At 36.4% G+C, this 18811-nt stretch overlaps 3 protein-coding genes across 3 annotated transcripts; 1 reads left to right on the top strand and 2 right to left on the bottom strand.

Annotated features, from left to right (window-relative positions):
• Positions 1-923: 923 nt before the first annotated feature.
• Positions 924-3012, bottom strand: LOC105954946 (Late embryogenesis abundant protein (LEA) family protein). Its single transcript, XM_012978633.2, has 3 exons — positions 2587-3012; positions 1916-2135; positions 924-1312 (listed from the first exon to the last, which is right to left on the bottom strand). Exons 1-3 carry the CDS (start codon positions 2790-2792, stop codon positions 1097-1099), a joined length of 642 nt encoding a protein of 213 aa, XP_012834087.1. The 5' UTR covers positions 2793-3012; the 3' UTR covers positions 924-1096.
• Positions 3013-5408: 2396 nt separating this feature from the next.
• On the top strand, positions 5409-11137 carry LOC105956968 (transcription coactivator). Its single transcript, XM_012980879.2, has 10 exons — positions 5409-5826; positions 5938-6027; positions 6265-6369; positions 6466-6567; positions 6691-6775; positions 6937-7006; positions 7132-7176; positions 7372-9933; positions 10033-10249; positions 10360-11137. Exons 1-10 carry the CDS (start codon positions 5725-5727, stop codon positions 10930-10932), a joined length of 3951 nt encoding a protein of 1316 aa, XP_012836333.2. The 5' UTR covers positions 5409-5724; the 3' UTR covers positions 10933-11137.
• A 3716-nt stretch (positions 11138-14853) lies between these two features.
• Positions 14854-17747, bottom strand: LOC105954955 (uncharacterized). Its single transcript, XM_012978644.2, has 3 exons — positions 17330-17747; positions 16793-17211; positions 14854-16470 (listed from the first exon to the last, which is right to left on the bottom strand). Exons 1-3 carry the CDS (start codon positions 17417-17419, stop codon positions 15219-15221), a joined length of 1761 nt encoding a protein of 586 aa, XP_012834098.2. The 5' UTR covers positions 17420-17747; the 3' UTR covers positions 14854-15218.
• Positions 17748-18811: the final 1064 nt, after the last annotated feature.

The following is an 18811-nucleotide window of genomic DNA, read 5'->3' as shown; positions in this document are numbered from 1 at the left end:
CAATGTCATTACCAATTTGCTAATTTTGACGTGAATGAAAAATGTTCTTTATCACATGACAAATAATTCCAAAATTATTATACCTAACTCGAACAAATATCATCCATATATTATTATTATTTATTTGTGATGAAATAGGTTATTTAATACTTCCACGTTAAGTAGCACACCATATGTTATTATTTGATTGATGTTTATGCACAAAACTAATTTTAGGGGTGAACCACGATGTTACGCTAGTTATGAAAAAATAACATTTGTACTGAATGTGACCAAAAAGAATTACATTTGTACATATGTTCCAAAATACCGAAAATTTCCGAGAAAATCCGTTTGGAGTTGGGACCATAGTATGCCCAAGTTGAAGCCAAGTTAGGCGACTAGAAAAGGCTTTTGGTATTGAAAAAGGTGCGCAATTGGTGACAAAATAAAGGTCACAAGTCCAGAATGGCTCAAATCTTTGTAAGTTGCAACACCTATCCATCCAACAAAGCACACACGCACATGCGATGTGCCCCTATCCACGTCTTTTACACGTGGGTTCAACTCAGTCTCTATCTTTATCTCTATCTGACGATGAATGGAGGTTGGGCTTGCCCAAACAAGTGTATCCTTGTTTTATTTGCTTCACCTTTTTAGAATCATTTCTATTTTCATTTATTTTTGCTTTGTTTTGTTATGTTCTTTGTCAAAACAATTGGGGGATACTTATTTTACAATGATCCAACACAAACGAACTTGCGAAAATATCTGCATTCGGATTGAGCTGATAAAGACTAGTTGTTCATTCTCCAGATACAAGAGCAAAGTCCAGAATTCGACACATTAAACAAGAATACATGCTTATCCAATTCAGTTAATTAAACAAATTAATAATACTCGAGAATCTTGTTATACCTTACATACACACACGGTGCAAAAGGTTTCAGACATCAAAAGTGTTTATTGTTATTATTTTGTCCACAAGTACATAATTTCGTATGTGAAGCAATTGTATTGGAGTTTGAAGAAAACGTAAGAGGGACAGATTCGTGGGCGGTTTGATATTATTACACAAGCATATCATCTTCGGGCGAAAAAAGGATATGAATTACATTTAAAAGTCGATTTTACCAGCTAAATACCAGGAGTGGATAGCAAGGCTACCGAACGAAAAGATATTAGCAAGAGAAGACAATCCGTGAATCATTCCAAACTTCTTGTTCATGGCAGCGAGCTTCGGATTCTTCTTTGCTTCCTCTTTGTTTTTTGTCCACCCAACTTCTTCCCCGATATTTGCTTCTCTCTCTATCTTGTGTCGTTGTTTCATCATCTGTTGGGCATTAACAAACAAAGCTGAATATCATTCCTTTCTTTAAATTTCCAAGAATTGTTCAAATAAACAAGTAAAACTATTTGAATCAAATTGAATTTTCTAAGTTTTTCATTCTAGAAAAAGGGTATTACTACAACAGATCCATATTCCTTATCCCTCTTTTTGGCGATAGAGATACACATCCACAGAGGCCTAGTTTGGGAATAAGAAAGGCTTGATAGACAATATAATCAAGGTGTATCAAATGTTTGGGGTGTAAGTTTGAAGCCCGCAATTAAAAACAGGTCTACCAACCTCAACCCCTATTATTACACAATCATATGAAGAATATTACCCAACACAAGGATTGTATAATCATAAATCCCAAACATAAGAAAATCACATATTATATTATCATCGACTATGCAATCTTATCCTATTCAATCAATCTGATCAATCCAAGCAATATCCCCAAACGATGCCTATATCAGTACATATACTGAACTTCTTTCGGACTTTGATTCGATGGAAAAACATGAGCTAAGCAACAAAATAAATTTAGTCCCGACACAAATAACATAACGTAAAATTAATAATTTACTAAAAGAAACTAGTTTTCACCTCAATGGTCATAGGCGTAAAGATAACAAGATTGCTGAGATTGAAAGCAAAGGCAGCAAGCAGGAATCCAAGCTGGTATTTCTCAGTAGCTCCCGAAGTTTTCCATGGATGCAAGTAACCGAACGACCCTACTGCCACTGCACAGCAAACCCCCACCATGGAGAAGTAGGCTGGAAACATCTTGCTTTGCAAGTTTCCAAATTGATGCCTCGGCAAATTTCTACGGAAATAATCGAACACAAAATTGACGTAAGTACTAGTTTCAAGTGTATGCTAGGGCTAATCCTTCCCCAAATTCAGCATTTCATGGACAATTTTCGTCGAAATTGGACGACACAAAGCTTCAGCAAATTACAATGCACGCATTGTAAATATATATATGTAATTACATCCCCTTTCACAAGCTTTACAAAATTTTGTCAATCCTTCTCCAAAAGTTAAGCGTTCCTAATTAGGTTTTATCCACATTGATATGAATTACAATAGTGCAATTATGGATACATATTCCTTAAATTCACAGGAATTATATAGATATCATCACTCTCTTACCCCACAATTCAACCTTATCTATCAAATTGATTCATATTTCTACGGGATTAATAAAAAATGAACAGCTGTTATTTCAATTAAACAAAGGGGATAAAAATGAAAAAAAAAGGGAAGATGTTTACTTGAACATGATGATGCCGCCGATGAAGGTAACCCACAGAGCAGCACCCCAGGCGGTGGAGAAGCAGAGGAGGTAAGCAAGTTTCAACACAGTGAGAAACATCGGTGATTTCTGGCCGTCCGATTTCGATCCGAAGGTTTCCGGCGAGAAAATTACACCGATTGCCAAAAACGCCACCGCAGTTAAAAATCTTGTCACCCAAGCCATATTTTTACCTCTTGGTTGATTGAGATTTTTCAGGATTATTGAGTTGAATAAAAATGAGTTTTCACTTTTCTGTATTCACCTACTCGTGCTACTTCCAGAAGTTCAACATTGATGATGCTGTTGAATTGTGGATTGTGGAATACGAAATCAGGTGGTGGATTTGACTAAATTGCCCACTGCTTCCTTTTCTTTTTTTCAAATGAAAAAAAGTAAAAAACCCAAACTCGAATTATGTTATGGGAAAATTACGGGCACGGCCCCACCCCAAAGGTAAGGTTAGTTATAACACGAATAAATTCTTGGGGAAATATGCAATAACCCCCTCAAATGAAAAATATTTTGAACTAAACCCAATTGACTTTGAAGACTTTTTTCAAAACCCACATGTCAATTTAAATTAGTGAGACCCCCCTTAAAAATATGTTATCCCTATTTTACCCTTTTAGTACACATCACAACCCTAGATCTCAAACCCACAATTCTCGTTTTTCTCTCTGTCACAATATCCGTATCTATCTCCTCTCAATCTCTCTCGGCGTCGGCGACGGGAGGCTGACTATGGCGGCCGGAGAAGGTGCGACTGCTAGGCAAGTGCACGCAAATCGACGAACGGTGGAGAAACGACAACGACGCGGGAGGCGATGGAAAAGGCGGCGGCGGTGAAATTCCCGATCTGAGGGCGCAACCGCGGTTGTTGAGTCCTCCACCGCAAGTGCTGCTGCTAGCCTGCTACTGCCGCCAAGGTTCGATTCTATTTTGTGAAAATCTGCAGAATCAACCATGAGGTGTCATGTGTTTAATTTCTTCTTTTTTTGCTCTTATTTTTTTGCAAATGAATTTGATTTCAAGTTGCAATTGAAATTGAAAGGGAGAACAAATACGTTTTATTTATTTATTTATTAATTTTTTTCTCCAGATCTGAATATAGAGTTTTAGATTAAACATGACTATAGCCATGTTCGAATATGACTATTTGTTGAATATTATTGTAGTCATATTTGAGTATGTTCTATCTTCTCGTTTCAAATTATGTTTTTTTGTGTGGATGTTGATTGGATTGTTTTCGTAAACAATAGGGAATCTTGAAATTTGGTGTTTTCTCTACTTCTATGAATTTCAGATTCTCATCCAAATCGTAATCTCTAATAATTATTGTTTTGTCTGAATGATGGGATAGTAACAAGATTAGATAAATGGTGGTAATTGAGTCCCTCGTGGTGGAGGAAGAGGTAATTAATATGGTAATTTAATTGGGGCTGGGGTGTTTATGTTAATGAATGTAGTATGTTTATGTTAATTTAGCATCTGCATTTTTTTTTTGTCTTTTTTCTCATTGCCTTTTGTTTTATGAATTTGAGTTTGGTTCATACAGATTTGCTTCTTGTTGCTACAATTTTGATGGAATTTGCCGCACAGTCTTCAAGAGGAATTAACAAGGACATCCCCGAGCATTTCGAAGAACTATCTCCCATAAAAAATTAACAGTAACATGATATAGTCATATTCGAATATGACTATTGTTGAATGTGACTGTAGTCATATTCAAATATATGTTCTATGTTCTCATTCAAGTTGATATGTAATAATAAGATTCAAATTGTATTTTTCTTTTCGTGCAATTTTCGTTTTTTTATATATAATTTGGTAAAAATAAATGTACTCTACTATATAATCAGAATTATTAAGTTGAAAATATAAAAATGACAATATAAAGAAAGAATATGACTACAGGTTATATAGTCACATATAGTCATATTAGACTATAGTCATATTCAACTATAGTCATATTCGGTGTAGTAAAATTATCGGGGGGAAAATTCGATATTTTCGTTTAAAAAGAATTTATAAAAAAAAAAAAATATATATATATATATATATATATATATATACACACACACGCAGCATATTGAGTGGGAAATATTCCTATTATATTGGCTATTATTAAGGAAGGTGGGATGAATTATTGGGTAGGAAATTTTATAATTTCTTAAGGGTAGTATTGGAATTAAAATTTCTAGGGGGTTATCACAAAGGAAGATTTAAGGGTTGGACATATCACTATTTATTATTCATCCAAGGGGTTTATTGCTAAAGGCCCCTAAATTCTTAATGGTCGAGTAATTACAATCACTGCTAATTTGTGAATTTTCTTACACCTTCGTCCTTTATGGTACCAAATTCAATATAATCTTCTAGATTTTCATCGAATATTATTTAGTTTGTACTCATTTTTGTTAAAAAAATGCAGTTTTTGATGCACTACAATATGATATTTACAAATCAAGAAACACATTATATGATCATCTTGTTCCAAGTTTTGGAATAAAAAATATGGTTTAAAAAATTGAAATTTTGAGACGGAACGGACGATTGGCTAACGGGCTTTGTTAACGTGGGTTACATTCCAAAGCCCAATATGGAGCCTATTTCTAATAAAATAATTTAGTATTTTATCATAGCTAACAAAAAATGAAGCCCATTTTGAACAATTTATTTTGAAATAATTTATCAAGGCCCAATAAAAAATCAAAAGAAAATTAACCCGGTCCAAGAACATGAGACGGTGAGGAGGACACGTGTTCCCCTGCAAAAATTCCTTCTCCCGCCACTGCACCAAAAATCAAAACGAAATTCCACGAAAATAATTCCCTCCTTCACTCCCAACTTTCCAATTTTGCCCTTCCCGACTTCTTAATTTCCCTATTCCCCCATTTCCCCTTCTTCCCCGAGAAGCTATTGCTGAAATAATTTTCCGGCGCCCCCAATTTTCGCACTCAGTAAAAAAACATCAAATTTTCCACTCCAAATTTGACTCGCATAATATCAGAGATTGTTACAGACGGTTTCTTTCTCCGCAATCGTTTGCTAGTTTTATTCCGCACGCTGATTTTACCCTACAGTACTTTGCTCAACCGCCACTGTTTGAAATCCAATGCTAGAAAGCAAGCAAAATTCAGAATATGACGACCCGTCGAAGACCTTCCATGGAGTTCGCTTTATTCTCCTCGGTTTCGACTCCGATAAGGAAGACGAGGTTTTATTCGATTGAGTATTTTTTTTTGTTTTCATTTCAATTTTTCACTCGCCAGATTAAATAATAAAAAAATGACCTTTTGGTTTTTTTTTCTCTTATGATTTTGTTCAGATTCGAGCGAAGCTTCTAGAAGGCGGAGGAGTTGATGCTGTAAATTATGGACCGGGTTGTAATCACGTGATTGTTGATAAGCTTGTTTACGTGAGTTAATTCCTTTTTTCTTTTGGTTGCACTGTTTCTTTCTTCTAGAATTTAGGTTGATTGAGAGTTCAACACATTTAAACCATTTGTAGGTTTTTCTAGTGATGGGTTCTTTCGCATTTCTTTATTTCTAATTGAAGCTTCAAATTGGAAATCAAATTTACTTTTATTCATATACGAATAGGTTTGTTTGTATGGATTCAGATGTGCCATAACTGTTGTTTGCTAATGGTGCAGGGAGATCCAGTATGTGTTGCTGCACGAAGAGATGGCAAGAGATTGGTCACGAGTTTATGGGTTGATCACAGTTCTGATGTGGGAATGCCCGTCGATCACATTTCTGTAAGTATCGTAAGGATATCGATACGGTTACACCATAAACATCTGTTTTTAGTTACGGCATAAATTTGTAATAATTTTTTTTACAATTCGATACAGGTCATGTATAGGCCCTTAAAAGATTTGAACGGGATTCCAGGTGCGAAATCTCTGGTTGTGTGCTTGACTGGATATCAAAGGCAGGATCGAGATGACATCATGGTTTCGATAATTACTTACTCTCGTCTTGTTTTTAACTTTAGATGCTAATGTAGATTATTGCTGTTTCAAGTTCCAACTAACACTGTGTAATGCTGTCTGACCATGCGCTCCTTCGTTTCATAGACTATGGTTGCTTTGATGGGTGCAAATTTTTCCAAGCCGTTGGTGGCAAACAAGGTTACTCATTTGATTTGCTACAAGTTTGAGGGTAAGTTTGCCATGGCATCCATTTATAAGACTCACATACTTCGATTTCCATGTTATCGTTCACATGTTCTGTTTGTATTTTCATTATTTCTGATATTTAGGCTTATTTGCTTGCTCTTTGTGTCATTCCCACATTCACTTATAAAAGTTATTCTTTAACAGGGGAGAAGTACGAGCTTGCCAAGAAAATGAAAAGAATACAGCTTGTTAACCATCATTGGCTGGAAGACTGGTATTCTCAATTTTGATGACGATTAGATATTTGACCCAAATAAATTGCCGTTCAGTTGGTCTCTTCATTTTTACTGTTCCATTATTCCATCTATAACTGTAATCTTGTTATTTGTACTTTTCCAGTTTGAAGGCTTGGGAGCTTCTTCCAGAAGCTAACTACTTAAAGAGGTTAGAATATGAAGTTATATGATTTTTTCTATTGTCGACATGCATGCTACCATACTGTTAGACCTTTGGTTATTACTTGTGTTTCGAGATACATTTCTCCAGATTCTAAGATGCTTTATCTTTAAGTTGACTTGTTAAATACCGGGAAAACATAAAGGAAAAAAACTAATAAGCTCAAATTAACCCTGTATGCAGTGGATATGAGTTGGAGATGGAAATGGAAGCTGAAGCTAAGGATTCTGAAGAAGAGACAGAAGACATGGCTTTAGCCGTAGAAGTGGGGAGGAAAAACATTCTTAGTTCCCAAAATACACGAGTTGAGACTAAAAGTTTCCACCAGTCACCGGTGATGCAGGAAATTTCAAGAAACAGTTTATATTCGAGTGCTTCTAAAAGTTTGGCAAATGTTGGAGAAACCAGTAAGAAGAACCAGTCAACCCCTGTAAAGGAGACCGACTTTCAAAAGGCATCATTTTCACGAGAAACTTGTGAACAGAATCTTAACATGGCTAGTGCGAGGAGTCCTGCAAAGAGTCCTGCAAAATTGTCGTCTGAAGTGCCATCGAACATGCATCATAGTAAGGTGATCTTAGAGAAGGTAGACAACGCCTTGCTGTCTGCATCTGAAAGTTCCAAGAAATCTCCCAATGCTGATGTTTCCAAATTAAGTAGCAAGAGTTATGTAAGGAGCACTCCCAGTAAGCCCACTCTCTCACTAAGGTCAGAAAGAATTGAAAGTAACTTGAAAGGTAGTCCTTCGTCAAACGTCAATAAACTCGGGGTTAGTGGTTGTTTTGATGTACCGTTGAAGATACACCAAGATGTAACTGGTTTTGATGGAGTAAAAACACCTTTGAAGGGAACGCTGTCGAACCTTGATGAGGGGCAATCTTTTACATTGTCCTATAAGAGGAAAATGACTGTTCCACGTGGAAGTTCCAAATCACTAAATCACAATCCAAAACCATCAACAGAAGGTGAATCGGTCACAAAAGCAACTACAGAGCAAACTAAAGTCCCGACTCATGGATCTTTAGTTGATGGTTCACGTGTTTTAGCTAGTGATATTACTCCCATAAATCTTACCCGCTCTTTCAGGAAGGAAGCTTCTGTGAGCCATAAAGAGGCTTTAAACATTTCCCACGCAGCTGAGGATAGGCAAGAAGAGTGTGATGATCAATCTCTTCAACGTTCTCCCGAAGGATTAGAAAATCGAACTTTGTTCAATGTGGATATGAATGACCTTTCTTCGATCCGAACTAATAATTGCACTAGTGGAGCTGAAATGCACCAAAATGACGGACAAACTGTTGAACCCTCGTCTCCGAAAACCAATTCTGTAGGCCGTAAGAGAAAGATGCTTGCGAAGAAGACATTGGGTTCCAGGCCATCAAGTGGGAAAGCGAGTGCTACAAAGCTTAAAGGATCCATTAACCTTCAGAAAGCTGTTTTGCCGAATGAGAGCATAATCCATTCAAATGGAGCAGTAGAAACGGAAACCACAGATAATACTACTGTACCTGAAAAGGTTGTAGTAGTTTTGCCGACTAATGGTGAAGATGGTCCTGCGGATGATGAAGGGAAAAATGAGTTTGAGCTCGATGGTAACAAAGAGAAGTCTATAGATTTTGAGGCACCACTTTCAAGAGAAGGTATCGTAAAGCATGGTGATGACGAAAGCATACAGACGAAGAACAAATCTGGAGGAAGTAAGAAGAAGAGCACTAAAGCTGAAAAGGCTGTTTGTACTGAGAAAAATGATTTGACTGAATCAAAATCAAAATCTACGGGTAATGCTCGAGAGAAGAAAATAAGCAGGTGTGAGAAACTCCCTGTGGTTAAATCCAAGGAGAATCAAAAGAAGGATCCTTCTGAAAAGCCTGTTTGTAGTGAGAAAATTGAATTGACTGAATCAAAATCAAAATCTACGGGCGATGCTGGAGAGAAGAAAATAGCCAAGGGTAAGAAGCGCTCTTTGGTTAAATCTAAGGAACATCATACGGAGGATCCTGCTGAAAAGGCTGTTTGTAGTGAGCAAATTGAATTGGCTGAATCAAAATCAAAATCTACGGGTGATGCTGGGGAGAAGAAAATAACCAAGGGTAAGAAGCGGCCATTGGTTAAATCTAAGGAACATCATACGGAGGATCCTGCTGAAAAGGCTATTAGTAGTGAGAAAATTGAATTGACTGAATCAAAATCTACGGGCGATGCTGGAGAGAAAAGAATAACCGAGGGTAAAAAACGTTCTTTGGTTAAATCTAAAGCAAATTGTAAGAAGGATCATGTTGAAGAAGTGGCGAATGATGGATCAAACAGCAAACATGATGAAAAGAAGACTGTCTCGGGTAATGAAGAAGAAACTGCTGTGTTGACAGGTCGAACTAAAGGAAGACCATCCAAGAAGTTAAAAAGCTCAGCTGCTATGGAGAAGGAAAACATACCCTCTTCGATTAAGCAACAAAGTATGACCAAAGAGGATCCTAAATCACTCAAAAGACCTCTAAAAAACGTCACTAAAGCTGTCAAAGCCAGTCCTGTTAAAGCAATACAGAAGCCTAAGTTGAGAACTGAGCCTGCACGGTTTATACTTACTGGGCATAAGCTACAGAGGAAGGAGTTTCAACAGGTTATAAAGCGATTAAAAGGAAGAATTTGCAGAGATTCTCATCATTGGTCTTATCAGGCAACGCATTCCATTGTCCCCGATCCAATACGAAGAACCGAGAAGTTCTTTGCAGCTGCAGCTTCTGGAAGGTCTTTTATACAGTTATAGCATAATAATGCTTTCGAATTATTTTATAACTGCTCTTTAGTATCTGATTGGTTTGCCTCCAAATAATTTGATTTTTGCAGCTGGATTCTGAAGACCGATTATTTAACAGCTTGCAATGAAGCTGGAAAGTTTTTACCCGAAGAGCCATACGAATGGTACGAGGAAGGCTTGACCGGAGATGGTGCAATCAACTTAGAAGCTCCAAGAAAGTGGCGTCTTCTTAAAGAGAGAACTGGTCATGGTGCCTTTTATGGAATGAAAATTGTCATATATGGAGAATGCATCGCCCCTCCACTGGTTTGCTTCGTTATTTAAGTTTTTTTTTTTTGTTTTTTTTTTCCGAATTTATCATATTACATAGAAGATCTTGGCTTATTCTTTTCTTTTTTTCCATGCACGTGTTTTAGGATACTTTGAAACGTGTGGTGAAGGCTGGAGACGGGACCATATTAGCAACTTCACCACCGTACACACGTTTCCTCCAATCAAGAATCGATTTCGCCATTGTCAGCCCAGGTATGCCACGTGTCGATATGTGGGTGCAGGAGTTTTTAAGGCACGAGGTACCATGCATTGCAGCCGATTATTTGGTGGAGTATGTGTGCAAGCCTGATTATCCACTCGCAAAGCACGTGCACTACAACACTGAAGCCTGGGCAGAGAAATCACTGAAGAATCTCATGAGCCGTATGGAGGAAGTTGTTATTGAGGAGGATGTGAGCACATCGGAAGGATATTCCGGCGATGACGTGGCGTGTCAGGTTTGTGGGTCCCGTGATAGAGGGGAGGAAATGCTCATCTGCGGAAGTGAACACGGTAGTGTAGGATGTGGTGTCGGTGTACATTTGAACTGCCTTGATCCTCCACTTGTGGATGTTCCGAAGGAAGATTGGTTTTGCCGGAGTTGTAGTAAAAAAATAAAGAAGAGCAAAACTATCGGCTCGAGCTCGAGTAAACGGACCTCTAAATCGAAGAAGTGATTGATTGGTCCCATTGCAGGTTTTGTTTATGTGTTATATATTGATAATAGTTTTTTTTTTAAATTCAAAATAAATAAATATCAATATATATATTTTTTTGCTAAAAAAATAAACCCTGTATAAATATTTAGTTATGTTTCACAATTAGAAAGGTCGTGTAAGAAGTGGACTAAAGAGGAGAATGGGTTTAATCATTTCTGTTTCACTTGGGCCACTATGTTCAAAATTATACTGCAAAGTGAAATGGGCTTAATTTCACTTTGCACCTTTGAAATATATCATTTTGATATTTTACGCCCTGAAAAATAATTAATAGCATTTTATAACCTCGAAATATAATAAATCATCCATAATCCATGGTAAGTGCAAGGTATTCAAGTTGATGAATTTGTTGAAAAACACTAGGAACTGAGATTCGTCTGAAACCGTCCGCCCATTGGTTGTTCACCTTTAATTTTAGGGTAAATTACACACACCCCCCTGAGGTATGCTTAAATAACTGTAAGGTCCCCGTGGTATCGATAATTACACTTAGCCCCCTGAAACGTAGTCAGAAACTCTAATGGGAAAATGAATTGGATACGTTATTCCGATAGGGTTCTAAGGGACTATTGGTTTCAGAAAGTGGTGAAGACAACAAAGAGCTATGGGGTGACATGGCTCCCCGAACATTCCCGACAATTTCTTAAATCACCCATAGCTCTTTGTTGTCTCCACCACTTTCTGAAACCAATAGTCCGTTAGAACCCTATCAGGATAACGTATCCAATTCATTATCCCATTAGAGTTTCTGACTACGTTTCAGGGGGCTGAGTGTAATTATCGATACCACAGGGACTTTACAGTTATTTAAGCATACCTCAGGGGGGTGTGTGTAATTTACCCTTAATTTTATTATTATTAATTAATTATTTAAATAAAGCTCACCAACTTAAGAATGAAATACTAAATAGAATAATTGGTATTATTTGTTAATATATAGTTTGGTTTAGAGGCCTCGTCCAGCTTTGACAATTGGCTGCTTCTTGTTTAAATATTAATTCAAAGAATAATAAGTTGATTTTCCACGTGCTAACTGACATCATCGTATCTGGCCACCTTCCTTCCTTCATCAACCACTTTTGAATTTCAAATTAATACTGCCTCCTAACACACAACTAATTAATAGAAATATAATAATAGAAAAATGGTAATTATATGTTTAGATGCATGCAATTGTGTGCATTTGACATTCCCTAGTTCAATTATAGAATTGGGTTAAGATTTTCATAAGATGCTAATTATATGTATTATATATGTATGTATCTACTTGTGTCAGAAAAACCATTGAATCTTGCAAACCATTGGGTTAACTAACACAGTTTTAAACATTTGAAAATTACTAATTAACTCAACTTCTTACAACAACGTGAGATGTGAAGGCCACATCCCTTTCCATTTTGCCCCCACTATCTTCCTGCACAACAAAACTTATATTATAATTATCAAAAAAAAAACACTAATATTATTATTAAATTATTAATTATTATCAATTGTAAAACACACATACACACACTGAATTGTATTAAAACACGCACCCTATATAAGTCATAGAGTTGTAGCTAGCTAGCTTAACAATTGTGGAGGCAAGACTAAATGACTATTTATTTATTTGAAATTTTACTGAACTTAATATTGGTTTTTCTTTTTTTATTTTTTTTGGTGAAATTAATTTTGCAAAATTTTTATTTTCATCTAAATCAATATTCCCTACCCCCTTCTTTACAGGTCACTAATATTTCTTTGGGCACGTGACTCTTTACACATCTTTATCTTCTTTTTTTTCTTTTGTGCAATCCATACAGTGTGCACGAAGCATGCATATATGCTCTCTCGTTATTGGATCATGCTTCTAATAATAATAATAATAATAATAATAATAATAATACACCATCGCCTTTTTAACTCACCTTTAATTACAATGTAAGAAAGTATGTGTAATTATTAATTAAAGATGACTAATTCATTTCACCAAAAATCAAACTTTGATAATACTTAGCTGTCCAAGTTGACCCTGATTATTGCTAAATCATTACGAATTACTACTAACATACAATAAATAGGAGTATTTAATTATTTGAAATCACTAAATAAATAAAAATGGAATTAGTAGCCGAGAAACTTGACCCATATATCATAGCTGCACTACAATGACAATAAAACAAGTATAGTTGGCAAAGTCACTATCATTAATTTTAATCACATGGTTTAGAGAAATGGAGATGGAGAGGGTAAGATGGTCATTTTGGGATAAATAATATTCCCCATAAATAGCACATATATTGTTGGGGAGTGGGGAATCATTGTTTTGTTGATTAATGTGCAAGTCAAGTACCCCCCCAAACTCTTATTCATACTTTTTCAATATATATATATATATATACAAACCAGAATCATATTTCACTTCCAAGTAAAGCCACATAGCTATGCCATTACATTAAATCAAATTAATCAAAATCATATTATATTATATAAATATATATATTATTTTAGCATATCAAAATGTAGCATATCAAAATGGACACATTGTACGAAATACAGAAAGGGCCAAAGATTATTGAGAATATTTGTACGACATCGATTTTAGCCTTGTTTGTTTTCGATGTTTACACTCTTTTTTGACTTATTTGTTTTTCTTTGGTAATTTACATTTTGCCAAACCCAAACCCAAGACCATTAAATTTGAGATAATTTTGACCATCCCACAAAACTTTAACACACTAATTTTTATTACCATTATGTAACCTCCCTTTTGACAAGTTTCAATTTTGTTTTGTAATAATTTCTTTATTTAATATATATATATATATATATGATTTATATAATAAAAACAAATAAAAATAAAATCCCACATGATATGTATGACTTGTAAACAGTGCAATTAAGCCCTAAAAAATCTTAATTGGTGCCTAACTCGTCACATGGGTGACCAAACATAATAATTAAGTATAATATATATACCTTTTTAATGATCAATTTAATTATTTTTCTTGTTTTACTCTGCCCTCAATCAAGAAAGTTTATAATCTGTCGATAGATACATCTTTCTTTTAACCTTTAATGAAAGAGGTGTCTTTTTCATGATTTTTACTGTACAATTTTTTTTTAGAAAAAGCAGCAAAAAGACGATGATGCCCGTACCATGAGTAAATGTTGGGTGAATAATTATTGCTACCTAGTAAATGCTGGAACGGTGAAAAAGTAAATAAATAAATAATTAATAATAATAATATCTGCAAATGTGGTCTCTTGTATTGAGTGCTGATAAGTGATAACCCTTTTTTCTGCAATACATCATTTCCACCGGCACAGTTCTTTTGCCCTAAACTGGCAAACCAGCTTTGGATACCATGCATTTTTATACATTATTTAATTGAATAATTGATTATGCCACAATATTTTTCTTTTTATTCAAAAATATATTTGAAAAAACCCATTTCATACATATAATAAATTTGGTTTCTTGAAAATAGGTTGGAAATGAAAAAAATGGTGGGAATGTCAGAAAATTGGAAGTTGTGTGAAGGGGTGGGGGATAAGGCTGACATATATATTAAATTAAATTAAATAATAATAAAAAAAAAAGGAATAGTGGGATTCAGACAAGACATGAGATAGAAGCCAAAAGGCAAACCAAAGGGAAGGCTTTTTTAGCTTCTTCTCTGCTCTGCTCTTACTCTGTAGTAATTATTATTATAATTAATAATAAATAATAATAACAATTATTGCATCCTTCCTCCACTCTTTTTCATCATCGCATTTATTTCATCCTCCCATTTTCAGACCATCTCAACTTATGAAGATAACGACACACAACCGAATTTTAGCCTAACATATACATTTTGTTTGATTTTTGAATTTTAAAAAAAGAAGAAGAAAAGGTTGAAAGTAGTGAGTCTGAAATTGAAATAATAATATCTGTACCAAAGCTACAAAAATAGATAATAAAAATAAAAAAGTGGGGGAGGGAAGAGGGAATAAGAAGAAAATACAAGACAGAAGCAGAAGCAGCAGCACTACTACTAGTAAACAAAATTTTCCCCAGGCGGATTAGGATAGAGATAGTTGTACCACAAGTTTTCCAATTTGTACATATGCCACAAAAATAAATTCAAGATTCTCCCGCCGGTATATTAACATTTTTCAAAAGTGCTGCTGCTGCTCAAGCACTTAAGATTATTCAAACCCCCCACCCCCCACCCTCCTTTTTTTTTGCATCACCATAATTAACACTAATTAATCCAAATTCAACAGCTCAATGCTTCATATTTTAATGGAATCGGTCGATTAAACCCCGTCTGAGATAGTAAATTCCCAACCACCGCAAGATCCCTGCAAAATACTCCCTGAAAAACCGATGCTTGTGTTTGTGTTGTAGCCTCAACTCTCGCGGATTTGTTGTCGATTCTGTTACTATTACCAGCTGCCGCCACTGGAGTTGGCTCAACTCTTGCGGCAGAGGGCGGCACCACCTCATGAACCTGTTGTACTGAAACGGCCGCCTGCAATGCCACTGCCGCTGCCGCCTTCTTCCTTTCTTTCTCGGTCGCCTCTTCATCAAGAATCACGGACATTACATTAGTGTATCCTTTCTGAATCAATCTATACAGCAACAATGAAGACATTTTCGCCCGATCCCTCACTGAATCAACATCTTTGTCATCAGCAAACTCGCACCGATCAATGAAACTAGAAGATTTATCGGGCTTGTGTTTCAACATCAAAAGCAAATGCGCTCTTTCCAATTCCGATCTCGAACATCCTCTTCTTAATCCAATCAACGCGTAATAGTCCACATTGCCCGTTTCGCCCCCAGCTACCCTTTGCTTCAATTGCTGCATTTTCGTAGCTAAAGAGCATAATTTCCCTGGAATTTCTCTGTACTGGACCTGTTGCCTCTTCCAAACGGGGCCTGGCAATTTTCGATCCCGGAGGATTGAATTGTACAACAGTTTCAGATGCTCCAGATCGTGGAGACTGTCTGGCAAGCATCTTATGGTTTCGAATAGAGTGGCTCTAATGGTGAGAGCGTCAATGGAGGAAGTGTCTAAAGCTAGGGCTCTGTTGCAGTCTGCTATGGCTTCTGCGATTCTTCCGGCAGATCTGTAAGCTGATGCACGGTGGACGTAGCATTCGGAGAGAAAGCCCTGAGGAGCTCCTCGTCGGCCGTCGAGGATTTTGGAGAAGTGTCTGATAGCTTCGGAGTAGAGTCCGGCGTCCAGGGCGGCGAGTGCGGCGGTCTTGCGGCGGAGGAGGAGTTTTATGTGGCAGAGGAGGTGGGAGATGCTTTCCGACTCGGATTTGGGAGGGGTTTGAGTCTGGTTGTTGGTGAAATTTTCGCCAGAGTGGGGGAATTTGTTGAAGGAGAAGATGTCGTCGGAGAAGGAAATGCTTTCGCGGCGGAAGGCGGCGGTGGCGAGACGCTTGCCGGTCTGAAGGAGAACCATCGCTTCCTCCATCAAGCCGAGGTGGCAACATGCTTGACCCAGTACAGAGTACCTGTTTGATGAAATGCATCACAGAGAACCGAGTCAGTTCAAACTCGTTTCAAATTAATATTAATAAAAAAATCGCCTAGTGAGTGAAAATTCTAGTCACGGAGTTGGAAAAAAGAGGGATCATCATCAATTCATCATCTTCTTATCGTTTAACTAAAATCCAACATGTTATTGGTGAAAATATGAATATAAAAGGGAAATTTGACTTTTGAAAAGGAATATTATTATGCATTAATCAAAGCTGTATTTGGTGAGGTTTCATTAATTGCAAACAGTGGTTTCGCGTAATAGACAAGCAATTAGAATACAGAGGACAAAATTACCTCCATTGCCCTTCCTTTTCGACGTTATTACAGAGGCCGGCCATAACCTTCCTTTTCAAATCTGATACAGAGAAGCACCTGAACGCCGGCTCGTCCTCACCCAGTGAGTCGCCACCGGAGGAAAGAAGCTTGACTCGCTCCCTCGACAGCTGGGTGGACGAGTTATCCGATGACGCCGAGGACGACGATGAATCGTCGGAGATCGCCATTTTTAAGCTGGGAATGTGCTCCTGCAGCATATCAGCCACCTCCTTAAACCGTCGGAGATACAGCAAACACCGCGCCTTCATCTCCAGCGCCGCCTCCATACGAGGAGCCACCGAAAGCGCCGCCTCCAATAGACCCAACGCCGCGCCGATCTCGCTCTGCTCGTGTGTCGCAATCAACATTTTAGCTTCCCTGACATATCTCTCCACCATCTGCAATTATTACAATTAAACGAAACCAACCATTAATTGAGTTTTTCCACTACCTGAAAGCGGCAAAAAAAAAAATACAGAAAAGGCGGCAGGATCGAGGGTGAAATAGGATTAATACCTTTCTATTGGTGAGCCACCAGTGTTTCTTCTCCCCGCCGGCGAGAGACGGAGATGCAACAGCCATTAGTGGATTGCAACAATCAACCATTAACAACTCTTCATCTTTGATTCGAAAAATCTTCACGATGAGAATTGAATCTGTGAATTGTGCTAGAGAGAGAAGGAATAGAGAGAGAAAGAGAGAGGAGAGAGAAGAGAGAGAGAGAGTGTGGTGTAAATAGGAGGAGGAGAAAAGAAAGAAGGGCTTTAAACAAGAAATGCCAGCTTTGACCTGAGAGAGAAAGCTTTGATCCTTCTACTTCATCGCTGGCACCAGATTCCCCTCTCTCTCTCTCTCTCTCTCTCTCTCTCTCTCTCTCTCTCTCTCTCTCTTTCTCTCTCTAGACTTTTAGACTTGTAGACCTCCCTCTCTCTCTACGCCTACGGTCTACGCTTTGCCTAATACATTCTTTTTCTTATTTCTTTATTCTTTTTTCTTTTTTTCCTTGTACAAATACTACTACTATTTATTATTTATTTAATCCCTTTTCCCTCCCTGTATAATTATTTTTGGCTTCGGTAAATTAGATTTATTGCATTTAACTATTATTTTACAATATCAATAACGCATTAGTTACTTTATTCGGATTTATTTTTGCCTTTTATCATTAATTAATCATTACAAATAGTAACTTAATTAATTATCATAAGTAAAAGATTTTTGGGTCAAATTGTATACTTTTCTAAGATCTATGTGTACTAATTAGTTTTTTAATACGTATGTACAAATTATTAAATGGTGGTTTGTTTAAAATGGAGCATAGTATATATCGAATTAAAAAATGTGTTCCTAGAAGACAATAATTATTTATTTTTTGTAATTATTAATTTATTTCACAATTTTTTTTTTCTGGTTTGGAATTATTGTAAACCTATAAATTTATGGAATTAATTAAGTGGTAAATAAAAAGATAAAAAAACAAATAAAATATTATTGATGTGCACAATTGGGTTTTGATCAAAGAGAACCTAATTGGTCCGTTAAATAAAACCTCAATATAATGATCCAACTAGGCGCATCAATGGGCTCGTAAACTTGTAATTAAGTCGAATAAATGATTGACTATTCAAGATTATTAAAACTTTAATCCAACTTAAAATAACTATAAGTATTGAGATTGATTCGATTAATGATAAATTTGTATTTGAACGAGTTGTAATGGACTCGACTCTAACACGTATTAAGCTCTTAACATAGTATTATCATTTTTTCAATCAAAAATTGAGCACCAACTAAATTTCACATCCTATGGAATGAAAATTATAATTATTAATTGATTGGTCAAAAAGAAAAAATAGAATTTGTCTAGTCAATAAATCACTATGATAAAGAAAGATTTAACAAAATTATTTTTAATTTGGTCAAATAACGTTGACATCTATATTAACCCCTTGATGTTCCACGATTAAAACAAGGGGCACGGGCGCATTCCTATTCAAA

Source organism: Erythranthe guttata, chromosome 4 (genome assembly GCF_056151865.1).
Source record: "Erythranthe guttata isolate IM_541 chromosome 4, IM_541, whole genome shotgun sequence".
NCBI classification, from domain to species: Eukaryota; Viridiplantae; Streptophyta; class Magnoliopsida; order Lamiales; family Phrymaceae; genus Erythranthe; species Erythranthe guttata.
The sequence above is the reverse complement of the archived record's forward strand: the minus strand, read 5'-3'. Positions and strand labels throughout refer to the sequence as shown.